The following is a 15,625-nucleotide window of genomic DNA, read 5'->3' as shown; positions in this document are numbered from 1 at the left end:
GTTGGTATTTAATTGTTTAAATCAGGAAAGTATTATTAAAAAGAGAAAATGAAAGATTAAAAAGTAAAAAAATAAAATACAAAATTATTAATAAGAAAGAATTATTAAAAAGAGAAAATGAAAGTTAAAAAGTAAAAAAAATGAAATACAAAATTATTAATAAGAAAGATGATTGTTAAAGGTATTTAATATGAGAGAGAGGAGGGAAAAATTTTGTAAGAATTTATTTGGTGATGGCATGTGTCATTAGTAAGTTTTATTTATTATATAGTATAGATTCTATTTATATATATAATTATCCTATTTGATTCTTATAATTTACACGTTAATTTCATTTATATTTGATTAAAACCTAAATAAACATAACCAAAGTTAGAAAGAGTTGTAATTAATGAATTGAGTTTTGAGTTTAAAGAAAACAGATGAAGCATAAATCATTGTTTGGTTATTTGTCTAGATTATTATCAATATGAAGTTGCAATTCGATAAAATAAATATATAATCGTGTAATATACAGTATTTAATTAACATAAATATATACAAATATATTACATACAATTACAATTTTCTTGGTTCTCGGCCAAGATATACCTCGCGGCGTGTCTAGTTACATCTTGGAGTTGTGGAAAAAAAGGGCCGTTTTGGTATATCCAGAGACCCCAGTGCATCTAGCTAGTTTGGTGGATAAAATTAAAGTGATAAGCTTTCTTTGGGGTGAAAAATCAGGCAATACTAGTTGGTGTTTCATGGGAGGATTTGTATAGCCTGGTTGTGTAGATTTTGTTTGTGCTGGTGGTTGTAAGTTGTAACTGGTGAGTAAAGCTTCTTGCCCACTCGTTTATATATAATATAAACTTTTTGTTAGTTGTTAAAAAAATAAAGTTCATATCTTCTTCTTCTAGAACTACAAATTTCTTGTCTTTAGACTATTACACTTTTCAAATTTGAAGAACTCAATTAATCCACTCTAGCTGTACAATGTTGTCTTAAACTGTGGGCGACTTTCTTATATTTTCTTAATATTTAACCCGTCTAGTATAAATCATATATATTTTTTTCTTTTTTATAACAAGCATATAACATCGTGTTTGTAAACTAGCTAATAACATGCCGCTTATTTATAACTTTTGAAAATAAAAAGTAACAGAACCACGTTAAAACATGTCGCCACGTGTTCAATGAATTAAATACCCGTAACTTATCTTTCACCTCCTATTCCCGCCGGGCCCTAACCAATAAAACCTCAAAACGGAATCCAACAAGTACAACATACGTCTCAGAAACACACCAAAAAACATATAACCTCATCGGATTATGGCCGGAAAAACATCCTCCACCACCGCCGGCAAACCAATCCGGTGCAGAGGTAGTAAATACTAATCCCAATACAAACATTTTAAAACTTTAGATATTATTATTATCTTAAAAAAAACATTTATGTTGTTGGCAGCTGCTATTGTTAGGAAACCCGGGGCACCACTTGTGATTGAGGAAGTGATTGTCGCCCCACCGCAACCTCGTGAAGTCCGAATTAAGATCATTTGTACTTCTCTTTGCCATAGTGATGTTACTTTCTGGAAATTGGAGGTATTGAGTTGTTGACTTTTGTAATCTGAGTCAAATTGATGAGTGTTTTGTTGATGTTGAATTGTTGGTAATTGATTAATGGTGTTTTGTTTGTGAAGCATCCGCCCGCGATTTTTCCGAGAATACTCGGTCATGAAGCAATGGGGTAAGATTTCATTGAATTCAAAATTTGTATGTTTGATTTGTTTTATCACTTTTATGTGTTTGAGTTATGTGTATTCGGGGGCGGATCTTTGTGGGCCTCGCCATTGTAGGGCTGTAAGCGAACCGGACGTCCATTCGGCAAGAAGTTCGTTTGTGTTTGTCCGTTTAATAAATGAACCAGACATGAACACAAAAATTTCGTTCGGTAAGCTTAATGGACGAACACAGACAAAGGCCATGTCCGTTCAATAGTGTCCGTGAACGTCCGGTAACGTTCGTTCGATTACGTCCGGTAACATCCGTACGGATAGGTTTGTGTATGTTTGTTTTTCGTTAATGACATTATTAGTGTCCGTTGTCTATTAGTGTTCATTAATGTTCATATGTTTGTTTGTTTGTCCATTAATGTTCATTAGTGTCCATTAATGTTCATGTGTTTTTTTTGTCCATTAGAGTCAATTAATGTCTGTTTTATCTATTAATGTCCATTAGTGTTCGTTAACATCCGTTTACAATATTAACGGACGGACACGGACAAACACGGACAAACTCAATTTCTTAATGGACGGACACGGACATGAATTTTCGTTCGGTAGCCGTTCGTGAACCGTCCGTTTGTCCGCTAAAAGCTTAACGGACGGACACGGACAAGGTCTCGTCCGTGTACACCCCTAGGCCTCGGTCCACCCAGTTTTTTCGCTCAGCATTATAAATTTTTTCGAAAAAAGTAAAAATAAAAATTATATGTATTAAGTCCGGCCCATCAAAATTATCCTTCAAGATCCTCCAGCCCAGCCAAATTATGCGTTCAAGATCCGCCACTATGTATACTTGGGGTAATAGTTTCCTAGATTGCAATTAATGTTACTGTTTAAAGTCAACATCTGAATAAAAACATGTTGATGATCTTGGTAGACAATGATAGTTGACAAAATGGTTGTTAGTGTGGCTAAAAGTCTTAGGCTGTCACTATACAAAACTACTTATCTACTATCTAGACACCAGTGATGTGTCATAGGGCGTGTATGGTATGGCGAAAAGTGGCTAGTTGGGTTGTTTAGATAGTCATACGGATCATATGGGTCGTATGAGGCGCAAATCACAGTACCCGTATGATGTTTTTAGTGACAAAGAACTGCATGATGTTGTTGGGTTAATCGGGTTTATTCCCGGGTCAAACGGGTTGCGGTAGCTTGGGTAATTTTGAGTAGGGAATAAAATAGTCCGTTGATTTAATTTATAACATGTTTTTATTGTGTTTTGATTGAGTCTTAGATGGTGGGCTAAAAGGTGAGTTTGTTTCCTAGTTATTTCGTAGGTTTATGTTAGGTGGGTTTAGTCATACGGCCCGTATGTTAGAGCGAAAATGTCATACAACCCGTGTGCCATACGAGCCGTATGGCAAGTTGAAACTTGAAAGTGGTTAAACAGGTTATTTTGATAGTCATACGGGAAATATGAGAGGGCGAAAAGGTCATACAAGTTGTATACTTGTATGAGCGCCAAATCCTATGCATGTACGATGTTTTGACTGACAAAAGATTGATGTGACCATTGACAAAAGTCACACGGACTGTACAACTTTTTCACCCCATCATAAAGCTCCAGCCCATATGGCATTATACGGGCCGTATGATAGGACGAAAAGGGTCATATGGGTCGTATGAGGGCTAAATCATATGGCCTAAAAGGCCATTGACAAAAGCCATACTGTCCGTATGACCTTTTTCCCTATCATACGACCCATATAGCGTGTTTGGATAGCCAATTTCAAAAAAACCATATTATAATTACCATTTTTTTTGTGCACAAAAGGGTAGTAGAAAGTGTTGGAGAAGGTGTACATGAAGTTGTTGAAGGTGACACAGTGATCCCAATATTTTTACCAGATTGTGGTGAGTGTACAGATTGCTTATCCAATAAAAGCAACCTATGTTCAAAGCTACCTTTCAGTGTTTCACCATACATGGATAGAGACAAAACAAGCAGGTTCACAGACATTAATGGAGAAATATTGTACCATTTTTTGTTTGTATCAAGTTTTAGTGAATACACAGTGGTTGACATTGGCCATGTGACCAAAATTAACCCACAAACACCCCCAAATAGAGCTTGTCTCTTAAGTTGTGGAGTTTCAACTGGTAAGTTATATTGCTTTTTTTTTTTTGAATATTTTTATTGTTTACTTTCGAATAAGAAAATGTTAACGTATAAAGTTCAAGTATGTAACGATTTTAGGGGTTGGCGCTGCTTGGAAAACTGCAAACGTGGAAGCTGGATCAACGGTTGCTATATTTGGATTGGGTGCAATTGGGCTCGCGGTATGATCACATTTAATTTAAATTTATGACACAACATAAACCTTGAAATTCGCAAGTTTGGGGTTTTGTATAAATGAGTTTGGGTTTGTATCGGACTCGTTTAGTTAAATGGGGCGTGTTACTGTCAACCTGGTGGTTCATGGCTTGACCCATTTATATTTTTTGTTCAGCAAATGTAAATTTAAATTATTAATATGTGAAAATAAAAAATATATATATATAAACAGGGTCAAAGGGGTCGTGTTTTGTGTCAACCCGCAAATATGCGTATCGTGTTTGTTTGACACGTTTTTGGGTTTGGGTGAATGTAGGATATGAATATATTTAATATTTAGCATTTTTGTCACATGTTAATATTTTTATTATCATCAAAATAAAAAGTGCGTTTTATAATATGTCTGCATGTTCATTCATGTTACATACCGATAAGTTTAGTGATATTTAACGTTAAGAAACACGTTTCGTTTTTTTAGGTTGCCGAGGGAGCGAGGCTATGTGGAGCTAAGAGGATCATAGGTGTTGATGTGAACCAAGACAAATTCGAATTAGGTAATTTTAACTTGTAATTTGAATTTTGTCACAATATGAAAGCTTTTCATTTAGGTTAATGCTAGCTATAAACATAAATTAAAGATAGTACTATAATGGGATTGTTTGTTATGTAGTTTGAGGATAGTTTGCTTATGACTTAAATTTTGAAATGTTTATTTTACATTTGGTTTTTATTTTATTTAGGAAAGAAATTTGGGGTAACTGATTTTATAAACTCTCGTAATTGTGGAGACAAAACTGTGAGCCAGGTAACGAAGTTAACCAATACCGACCGAATTATGTTGTTATTTTCCATTATTGTTTTATTTTTTTACTATAAAGTTGTTGCTTAAAACAGGTAATAATGGATATGACTGGTGACGGTGCAGACTACTGCTTCGAGTGTGTCGGTATGTCATCGCTCGTACATGAAGCTTACGCTTCTAGTAGAAAGGTCTATTCTGCCCCTATCATTATTCAAACCTGTCCAAGATAACGGGCATAGTGTCGAACCGGGCTTTATAAAGCCCGTTTCTCGTGCATAACTTGCAACTCTTTAAAATTCATAATTAAAAGTTTCTTCATTTGTGAATGTAATAATATTCAGGGATGGGGAAAAACAGTTGTGTTGGGAGTTGACCAGCCGGCCGCAAAGTTGACTTTCAGTTCTAGTGAGGTACTTCACAGTGGGAAGTCTCTCATGGGCTCACTCTTTGGTGGTTTAAAACCAAAATCTGATGTTCCAATCCTTATAAAACGCTACATGGACAAGGTAACAAAAATTTGTCTTTGACTTTTGAAGTCCAACTAATACTTTGTTGAAATACTAATGAATCTTGGTCTTTAAGGAACTACGACTCGATGAATTCGTGACACACGAGGTTGAGTTTGAAGATATTAATAAGGCTTTTGATTTGCTTCTTGATGGGAAGAGCTTAAGATGTGTGATTTGGATGAAAAAATGATTGGATTTTGTTTCACCAATGTATTTTTATTATTGTATGTTGGCCATGTTACGTGTTATTCATGGTTAATGAGACATTTGTGTTAAGTTATTGATTTCAACATTTCTAATAATGAAAGTATAATAATAACCTGTTTGAACGAGTTTTTAAGCTTCAATAAAAGAACAATGAGTGGTCATAGATTTTACCATTTTTATCATGCATGTCATATCAATGTCATATAAGCTTTTTCACATTTTCATAGTTTCTTCCTATTTTGTACCAAACAACGCGATGTCATCCTATTTTATCCCAGATTTCCATGTTGCACGACATATTTGGCTTATATGTTGTTCTCATAGATTATTAAAATATGAGTAGTTTTAAAGCATCTTCTTTTGTTATTTTATATTTTTAAGTAACAAAAGCTTTTTTAATTCAAGGTATTTCGTTATTTTAGTTTGTCTTTAATTCTTTAATATTTTATTAAAATCAACAAAATAAAACCAACTTAATAACACTTTAGTGACCTTTAAAGATATTTCTTATATTGATTTGACTTTAGTGTATACGACCCCGTGCAAACTTGACTTAAATATCGTATAACACATTATTTATTTATTTATTTATTTATTTTGTACAAAAATGTAAATTGGCATTTCACTCATACATGCTAGAATTTCCGTTACAAACCGAGGCTGAAAAGCTTAACACTTCTCGTGCCCACTCCACTTGCTCTTATAACAGGTACTTTAGAAAGACAAGTATAATTTTTTATCATGTTATCTTAAGTTTTATGATAGACAATTTAACAATAATTCATAATTTTTTATCATGTTCTTTTGTCGATTAAATGAATGGAATAAGATATCCGTTTTGTCGATTAACAAATCTAAACTTAGATGTTATAACATAATAATATTATAAAGTGCCACTTTTGGTGGATGACTTTAGCTACGTCTTGCGAGGTTGTCAATTTGGATCCCGAGTCCATCCAACTTTTCATCCCACAATGGCACCATGTGTTACGTCAGAGAGTTATGCTCTTGTTGTGGTACAACGACTGTCAAGTGGCAGCCATCGGTATGGTTTCCTGAAGAAACACCCAAGCCAAACCCTGAAGCCATCGTAAACCCAATTAAGACAACATAGTTTTACTGGAGTGAGACACTGGTCTCTCCAAATTGAAGAGCCCGGTGGCATAAACTCAAAAAGAAATCAAAGAGTACGCCCAACACTAAAAAAAAGAAAAAAAAGAATGTGTTTTAAGATGGCAGCCTAATCTATTAAAAATAATACTACATCAATATCTATCTTGGAACATTATAACCAACCAATAATTGAATAATAAACCTATTAAAGTTTTAATTAAAGAAATCACAATCTTAACATTTTGTATAATTAGTTGTCAACATTAATCTTTCACCACCAACTCAGAAACACACCAAAATATTTAAGTCAACTCCTCGTTTTATATGACCGGAAAAACCACCACCATCACCGCCGGCAAACCAATCCGGTGTAGAGGTAATAATCCCAATACCAACAATGGGCGTAGCTTAGTTGGGGCTAGGGGTGGCCCCACCCCCTCTGTTTTTTCGTCTGATATTGTAAATTTATTCTTTTTTGCCGGGAAATTTATACACGTTTCCGACCGAAATTTTGAGCACGGTCTCCTCCGTTTTTTCGCTCGACAGTGTAAATTATCATTATCCAGCCAAAAATTTTTATAAACAGTGTAAATTCACCAATTTCCGACCGAAAATTTGAGCTCGCTTCCCTCTAGTCTATGAATCTTTTTATACATAATGAGTCCGGCCCCTTTGACGTGAAGCTTCGCCAACTTTAGATATTAATATATTATTATCTTAAAACATTTATGTCGTTGGCAGCTGCTATTGCTAGGAAACCCGGGACACCACTTGTGATCGAGGAAGTGATCATCGCCCCACCGCAACCTCACGAAGTCCGAATTAAGATCATATGTACTTCTCTTTGTCATACTGATGTTACTTTCTGGAAAATGGAGGTACATAGTCGTTGACTATTGAAATATGAGTCTGAGTACTAATGAGCGTTTTGTTGATGTTGAATTGTTGTTAATTGTATCTTGTTGTTTTGTTCGTGAAGCATCCGCCTGCTATTTTTCCTAGGATTTTTGGTCATGAAGCAATGGGGTAAGATTTCATCAAGTTTATAAATTTTGTATCATTGTATGTTTAATATTGACCAGAGAGATTCCCTGTATGTCCCCCCGCTTTTATTAGATACCAAAAACATCCCTCGCAAACTCATCGGCTCCGGCAAATTGGTATCAGCACCGACAAGTTCATGAACCAATTAAAAACAGCCATGTCATCAAAATTATATTGTAGCATTCGATATAAATTTGACATGACTCGGTTTTGAATAAAAATTATATTGGTCTGTAGATAAACATTAAGCACGTTTTAACAATATATTAATTCGACATTTTGTAGAACCTATATTTTAAAAGTTATATATACAAAACTAAATATAATTAAAACTAATTACAATAATTAAATATTTAAAAAAAGCAAATAACTATTTTGTTTAAGTTGAAACTAGTCAGAGACGCATGCTTTGGTGCCACCTGGCAGCTTTGATAAGATAGAAAACATGTCGTCAATTAATAGGAAATATGGCAAAGGGGACTGGTTTGGAGGGACATGCATATCAAGGATTTGAAAATAATGGAGACATATTTTTGCCCAAACAAATCATCATACTACTAGTATTCATCAATAAATAACAATAATCAAAACGAAAACCTACACCAACTTTTGATTCGAGACTGCCATGTTCCCTTTATTCTTCACTCAAAAAAAGAGAGTCGTTTTATGTTTTCTTTTAACCAATTGATTAATTCTCTTATTTCGTTGATCAATGTCTCATTTCTTGACTTCAACAAACACCAACATGCTGTGAGGATAATCGATTGAATAACTTTCTTCTTACTTTCTTGGGCCCTTACGTTTAAGTGTTCTTTAAGAAGATCTCTTACCTCTAAGCGTAAAACAGGAGGAATACTAAACCAATTACTTATGAATTGATAAATAACCAACGCTACATAGCAGGAGATTAAAATGTGTTCCATCAATTCCAAAGCAGGGGTATTCGAAAGGCTTTGAGAAGAGGGGCAACAGTGAAGATGCCGAGCATGGCCGTGTCTATGGGGATTACCGGTCTTAGTAAGAATCTGTTGCAAATGCATGTGAGGGAGGAATGCCCGCATTAAGATTTAAAACTTGTCGTCTACTTGAAGGAAATGTTTGGAACAGGGAACTTACAATAATACAACGCCGCATTCTTCGAAGATTGAGGAACAAGACGAGATCTTTTAAGAGAGTGATTTATTCGAGAAAAAATCTGAATAGTTACATCCAATTACAAACTCAGTCTTCACATAAGGGGCGGGGCATACCTCAGTTCCATCAAGTACCCTCCGTTTATCTAACTCGTCCGATGTAACAATTTTGCCCAATTATGCTTTTCACCCAAACAAATTTACCTTTAAAGGTATCCATGGGTTACAATCCATAACAAACTCATTATTATTAGCAGCAGCAGTAGTACTGCCATTAAACAAACCCGATGGACATGATTTAGTGTACAAGATACCATTGTTCTTAGACCTCTTCGACTGATGCCAGTTCTCGTGTCCATGTTCATGAACCCTCCATCGTTTTTTCCCGCAAGTTTGTGCTTTTCGAGTTGAAACAAAGCTAGAAATTTTACACACGAAGGCACTTCTCCCACCCAATTATCCAACTAGAAGGATATATTATTTACATTACTATTTACCACTTTAAAACAATCACTCAAAGAAACATCCCGACTAATGAAATACTTACCTTTATTAACTATATTGTTCCACACACCTATCGGGACATATTTGCAAGAAATCGGGTTGATTTCGTGGACATTGAAATGTATTCTAGTTACACTCGCCTCCAAAGTTTTCCCGGTTGAGTTTTGAACTTCCACCGCCATTTAGCAAGTAGACTCAAATTTATAACCTGCAACCACCTGATTCCGAGACCTCTGGTTTTTTTTCCGCAACAACACATTCTCATTTACCCAATGTATTTTCCTTTTAACCGATATGCTTCCCCATAAGATATCCCTCCGAATATGTGATGGTTTTTGGATTACCGAAGATGGGGCCAGATATAGCGAGAAATAATAGATTGGTAATGCATTGAGAACCGACTTTATTAGTGTGAGTCGACAAAGCATCCTTCCATTTTGATAAGCGTGCTTCGAAAATCTCTTCAATAGTATTTCAATTAAAAAAATAACACAACCTAAAGATCTTCTCGTTAATAATTAGAATATACTAGTACAATACTATTTACAAAACCGAATACAATGAATAAACATACATTTTTTTTATATTTCAAAATTATTTTGAATCATTGTATTTAGTTGGTATTTTTGTTGGTCTTTATGTAGCATTCTCATCTTGTGTCTTCATCACATCCGGTATTTGACTAAGCTTCTCAACTAAAATAATAAGCAAATGAAATGTGGACGATTGTGGCTAAGAATGTTAGGGATTCAGGTATTGCAAAACACACACAAACACAAACAATACTGCAAGAGAAATAATAAACGAATATGAACACGCGAGATTTACGTGGTTCGATCGGTTCACCTACGTCCACGGGCTGCAACCAGGATACTTTATTATTGCCTTCTGCCTCACTCGTGATGAGGAATTACAAGTACAATGAATATTAATAGAGATCATACTAGGGTTTACAACTTACTACCCAAGAAAACTAATAATGGGCTTTAATTATATAAACGGGCCAGCCTGCCATCGGTCTTCAATTTAATTAATATGCCACTAAAGATGTCTTCTAACTCGGACCCAATTAAGCTTCCAAAAACCCAACAAAGAATTCGTGTTAAATGTACACGGGCATTTAAAACATATTACAGGTCTCTAACAAAGTGTTTGTTGGCCTCCAGGGTATACTAGCTGAATCAATATGTACTGCCGGCTGCGTCGGCGGCCGGGGGGGAGATTTATTGTTTTAACTAAATTAAGTGTCATAAAGTCTCAAAAATTCATCTTCAGTTCACAATACGAAGAGTCTCATTATTAATTTAACTAATTAAATCTCCATTCATCTTATTTTAATTTCCAACAACAAACGTCACTAATGTTCTATCCGGACAACAAAAGTGGTCAAACGAGCTATTTTGATAATCCTACCATTTTGTATGGTATGGCGAAAAGGACTTATGTGGCCTAAATCATATAGTCTGTATGCTATTTTGCCGGGCAAAAAAATGACTAGTGTGATAAGTGAGAAAAGTTGTAGAGATTTTATGATCTTTTTTGCCTTATCATACGGCCCATATCATAGAGCGAAAAGGCCATACGACATGTATGTGCATACAAGTCGTAAGGTAGGGCAAAAAGTGGTAAACCAAGTTGTTTTGAGAGTCGTACGGGCTGAATGATAAGTGAAAAACGTCATATGTTTTGTATGAGGTGCAAGTCATATGGCTAGTATATGTTTTGACTTTGACTGATGTGATCATTGACAAAAGCCATACAAGCAAAATCACATAACATATAGTCATATACGCAAGGCCAACTTCGAGAATTGAAAAAAAAAAAACTTGGCTGACGGCGAAAAATATTTTGGGCCTTAAGTAAAAAGAGGATTTTGTTGGGTTTAAACAATTTAATGTTTAAATTGGCATCCTTGGTTATGAATTGGATTGTATAAAAAACCAATGTATAAAAATACACTTAAACATGTATCAAATGAGATTAGAACCCACAACCTTTAGATTGAAAGCCATACCTCTTTGCCACTAAATCAAGTTGGTTGTTATATAATTGACTCTACACATTAAATATACATATCTTTTTTCATAAAAACAAATAATTTTTTTTTAAAAAAATAAAAATTCAGGTCTAGCGGGTAGTTGGGCCTATGACCTTCGACCACTCTGCCATAGGCCATGGCCGGCCTGCATATACGGCCCATATTATAGGGGGAAAGAAAAGGTCATAAGGTGAAATTTTTATGACCCATATATGATGTTTTGCCTGACAAAAAGTTAACTGGTGTGACCATTGGCTAAAGCCATACGGCTGTATAACCTTTTTCGCACTATTTTACGACCCATATGATATCTTTAAACAAATTTATTGGCTCTCCAATTATAAATTTTCTTCTTTGATTCCCAATTTCACAAAACCGTATTATAACCATTTCTTTTGTTGCAAAAAGGGTAGTAGAAAGTGTTGGAGAAGGTGTACACGAAGTTATTGAAGGAGACACAGTGATCCCAACATTTTTACCAGAATGTGGTGAATGTACAGATTGCTTATCCAACAAAAGCAACCTATGTTCCAAACTATGTTATAGTGTTTCACTGGATAAAAGCAGGTTCACAGACATCAATGGAGAAACATTATACAATTTCTTGTCAGTATCAAGTTTCAGTGAATACACGGTGGTTGACATTGATCACGTGACCAAAATTGACCCCCAAACACCCCCAAATAGAGCTTGCCTCTTTAGTTGTGGAGTACCTACAGGTAAATTATATTCATATTTTACATGTGAAGTGTTTACTTTTTTTTATTTATTATATTATTTTAACGTATAAAGTTTCGAGTATTTAACGATTTTAGGAGTTGGTGCTGCTTGGAAAACCGCAAACGTGGAATCTGGATCAACCGTTGCTATATTTGGATTAGGGGCAATCGGTCTCGCGGTATGATCACGTTAAATTTAAATTTTAGTAAAATTGATAGTGTTCGTGTCAACCTGACAGGTTCATAGGAACCCATCAGACTTATATATTTTGTTATGTAATATGTTAATTAATCAAGGAAGATTAAAACTAAAATAGAAATTGACATAAGATTATATAACTAAAATGTAATGTTTTATTTTACTTTTTTGTTTCAAAAGTGTAAATGAAAGTATAGATACGCGCCCTAAAAAAGTATCATGTGAAAAAAATAATAAATAAAAAACTTTCGAGTAAAACGGGTTGTCGTCGTGCCAACCCACGAACATACGTGCGAGTGTGTCAGTCACAATTTTTGGGGTTGGGTCGTTTATTGTTGACGTTTTAGAATGTAGGATATGAACATATGCTTCTTGTGTTTCACATATTAATATTTCTGTCATCAAAATAAGAAATGTATTTTACAATATTATGCACTGTTTTTCATGATACATATAAAAATTATAATGTTGTGATATTTATGGTTTTGACATGCTAACGAAACATGCCTCATTTTTTTCTAGGTCGCTGAGGGAGCGAGGCTATGTGGAGCCAAGAGAATTATAGGTGTTGATGTGAATCAAGACAAGTTTGAACTAGGTAACTATAACTTGTAATTTGAATCTTTATAATGATATGGGAAGCTTTCTATTTATGTTAGTATTAGCAATAAACACGAATAAAGGATAACATGATAGTTATTATGAAATTTTATAAAGTGCAAATTATTATTTTGGTCATTTGAGATTTGGCATGTTTAACCTGTTTAAATCCGAAATGGGATCCTTTGACATATCATGTCTCGATGTTTCATATTTAACCACTAGTCGTCCCAAAATTGAGTTAAATCTCATCACATGTCCTTTAAGGACTAAAATGCCCCTCAAGTGAGAAGCACGTGATGGGATTTAACAAAACTTTGGGGTTGTGTTGGTAGTGCTTTACATTGTAACTGCATGACATGATATGCAAAAAGATTCTTTTTAGACTAAAAAGTTAAATATGTCAAAACCTTAAGGACTAAAAGTGTAATTTACGCACCAAAAGTTTGTTTTACATTGTAATTTCTGTTATATGCAGGTAAGAAATTTGGAGTGACTGATTTTGTAAACTCCCGTAACTGTGGTGACATAACTGTTAGCCAGGTAACTTACCATAGTTAAACTTTCATTACAAAACATAGTTTTGTTGTTATTTTCCATTATTATTTTATTTTTTATATCATAAGGTTGTTTAAAATAGGTAATAATGGAGATGACCGGTGAAGGTGCAGACTATTGCTTTGAGTGTGTTGGTTTGTCTTCCCTCGTGCATGAAGCTTATGCTTCATGTAGAAAGGTCTATTCTACCCCATCGTTATTCAAAGTTTCAAACCCGTCCAACATAACATGTCTAGTATAGATCAAGGCGTTTTAGAGCCCGGTTCTCGGGCATAAAACACATCCCAATATGCAACTTTTTGCAATCCATAATTGAAGTTTCTTCATTTGTTAATGTAATAATATTTAGGGATGGGGAAAAACAGTTGTGTTGGGAGTTGACCAGCCAGGAGCAAAGTTGACTTTCAGTTCTAGTGAGGTACTTAACAGTGGGAAGTCTTTCATGGGTTCAGTTTTTGGTGGTTTAAAACCAAAATCTGATATTCCAATCCTTATAAAACGCTACATGGACAAGGTAACAACAATCTGCCTTTGACTTTTAAAGTCAAACCAGTAATTTATGGAAAGCCTAATGAATATTGGTCTTTTCGATCAGGAACTACAACTCGATGAATTCGTGACACATGAGGTTGAGTTTGAAGATATCAATAAGGCTTTTGACTTGCTTCTAGATGGGAAGAGCTTACGATGTGTGATTTGGATGAAAAAATGATTGGATTTTGTTTCACCAATGTATTTGAAAAAATAATTGGATTTTGTTTCACAAATGTATTTTTATTATTGTTTGTTGGTCATGTTATGTATTATTCGTGGTTAAATATGACTTTTGTGTTATGTTCTTGATTTTAACATTTCTATTAATGAAACTACACGTGTTTTTAAATTTTAATAAGATAAAGTTACTTATAAAGGGTAATTTAAACAGAGATGTATGAAAAACATTTTACCTTCAAATTTATGATAGGCATTTCAACAATATTTTATAATTCTTATCTAGTTTGTTTATCGATTAAATGAACAAAACAAAAACACATGTCTGTTTAAGTATTGGTGTATTTCATCTTTTTGGGTAGATATAAATGAATGAACAAGAGTTCAACTCGTTTACAACACTGTAACGAATAACGATCTCTATTTTCTTAGAACTTTCACTACATGTGTGTATGCAAGGACCATTTATCGATTTGTGCAATCACAAGAGACCTAACTTCTTGGTTAATTTCATTACATTAAAACAAATTTTTCATGTACCTAGAATTATGTCAAACCAAACTTTTGTCTAACTTGATCTACATACTTTAGGTTTCGAACAAAACCAAAATCTCAAACAACTGCAATTCATAATTTCATATGATTAATTTAGAATATCAATATCTCATTCATTTAAGTATTTAACTATAACTTACATTACATATTTTACTTTGTTATGGAACTGAAATCAAACACAATATAAGTGCGTAAATTATTAGTTACACATAACATAAATACATGTAACTAAACCCGATAAACTAGAAGGACATGATCCAACCAAAATGATCTTAGGTCAAAAAATATATATATTTAAATTATCTTTTTGATCCGGGTTTGAATAAGTTTAGTCCAAAATAGAAATGAGTTGTTATAGAAAAAAAAGGGTACCAAAACAGGTTCAGATGGTATATTATTTTCTTATGGTAACTAGTGTCAACCATGAAGGTGAGTGTGGTGACGGTGAAGACTATGAGGTGGTCGCATGCAATGATGGTGGTGGTGACGGTGAAGGCGGCAACAAGGTGGCAACAGTGGTGGTGTAGGGGACAACTTGTAGGTAACGGACCCAAACTATAGTAATGGTTTTTATAAGAGAACAAATTTTGTAATAATCCTTGCCCATTAATCCATTTTAACTGGTAACAAATTTGATACCGACCCAATTACTTATATATATATATATATATATATATATATAAAAACTTATTAGCCAACTTAACTTGTTTTTTAATAACTAGTCATAATTGTTTTCTTGTTTTTCTTCAACACACCATGAGACATTGGACCCATTACACTCGATGGATATTGTTGCTACAACAAAGATAAGACCATTGATAGTGAATGGACTGGTTAGGCTAACAGGCTTCAAGGGTTCAGGTTAACCTAACACAGGTCGTGGTGT

At 34.3% G+C, this 15,625-nt stretch overlaps 2 protein-coding genes across 2 annotated transcripts; both read left to right on the top strand.

Annotated features, from left to right (window-relative positions):
• Window positions 1-1,213: 1,213 nt before the first annotated feature.
• Window positions 1,214-5,672, top strand: LOC143544783 (alcohol dehydrogenase-like 7). The gene is made up of 10 exons (XM_077036796.1): window positions 1,214-1,366; window positions 1,451-1,587; window positions 1,686-1,732; window positions 3,547-3,872; window positions 3,970-4,052; window positions 4,526-4,601; window positions 4,788-4,852; window positions 4,942-5,037; window positions 5,191-5,355; window positions 5,432-5,672. The coding sequence occupies exons 1-10, from the start codon at window positions 1,315-1,317 to the stop codon at window positions 5,546-5,548; spliced, it is 1,164 nt and encodes a 387-aa protein (XP_076892911.1). The 5' UTR covers window positions 1,214-1,314; the 3' UTR covers window positions 5,549-5,672.
• Window positions 5,673-6,964: 1,292 nt separating this feature from the next.
• On the top strand, window positions 6,965-14,185 carry LOC143544785 (alcohol dehydrogenase-like 7). The gene is made up of 10 exons (XM_077036798.1): window positions 6,965-7,054; window positions 7,420-7,556; window positions 7,658-7,704; window positions 11,806-12,116; window positions 12,213-12,295; window positions 12,838-12,913; window positions 13,394-13,458; window positions 13,556-13,651; window positions 13,823-13,987; window positions 14,069-14,185. The coding sequence occupies exons 1-10, from the start codon at window positions 7,003-7,005 to the stop codon at window positions 14,183-14,185; spliced, it is 1,149 nt and encodes a 382-aa protein (XP_076892913.1). The 5' UTR covers window positions 6,965-7,002.
• The last annotated feature ends 1,440 nt before the right edge of the window (window positions 14,186-15,625 follow it).

The sequence above is a fragment of the Bidens hawaiensis genome, unplaced genomic scaffold (genome assembly GCF_021521415.1).
Source record: "Bidens hawaiensis isolate Kalapana, Puna unplaced genomic scaffold, B.hawaiensis_p1.1 tig00013745_1, whole genome shotgun sequence".
In the NCBI taxonomy this organism is placed as follows: domain Eukaryota; kingdom Viridiplantae; phylum Streptophyta; class Magnoliopsida; order Asterales; family Asteraceae; genus Bidens; species Bidens hawaiensis.
The sequence above is the reverse complement of the archived record's forward strand: the minus strand, read 5'-3'. Positions and strand labels throughout refer to the sequence as shown.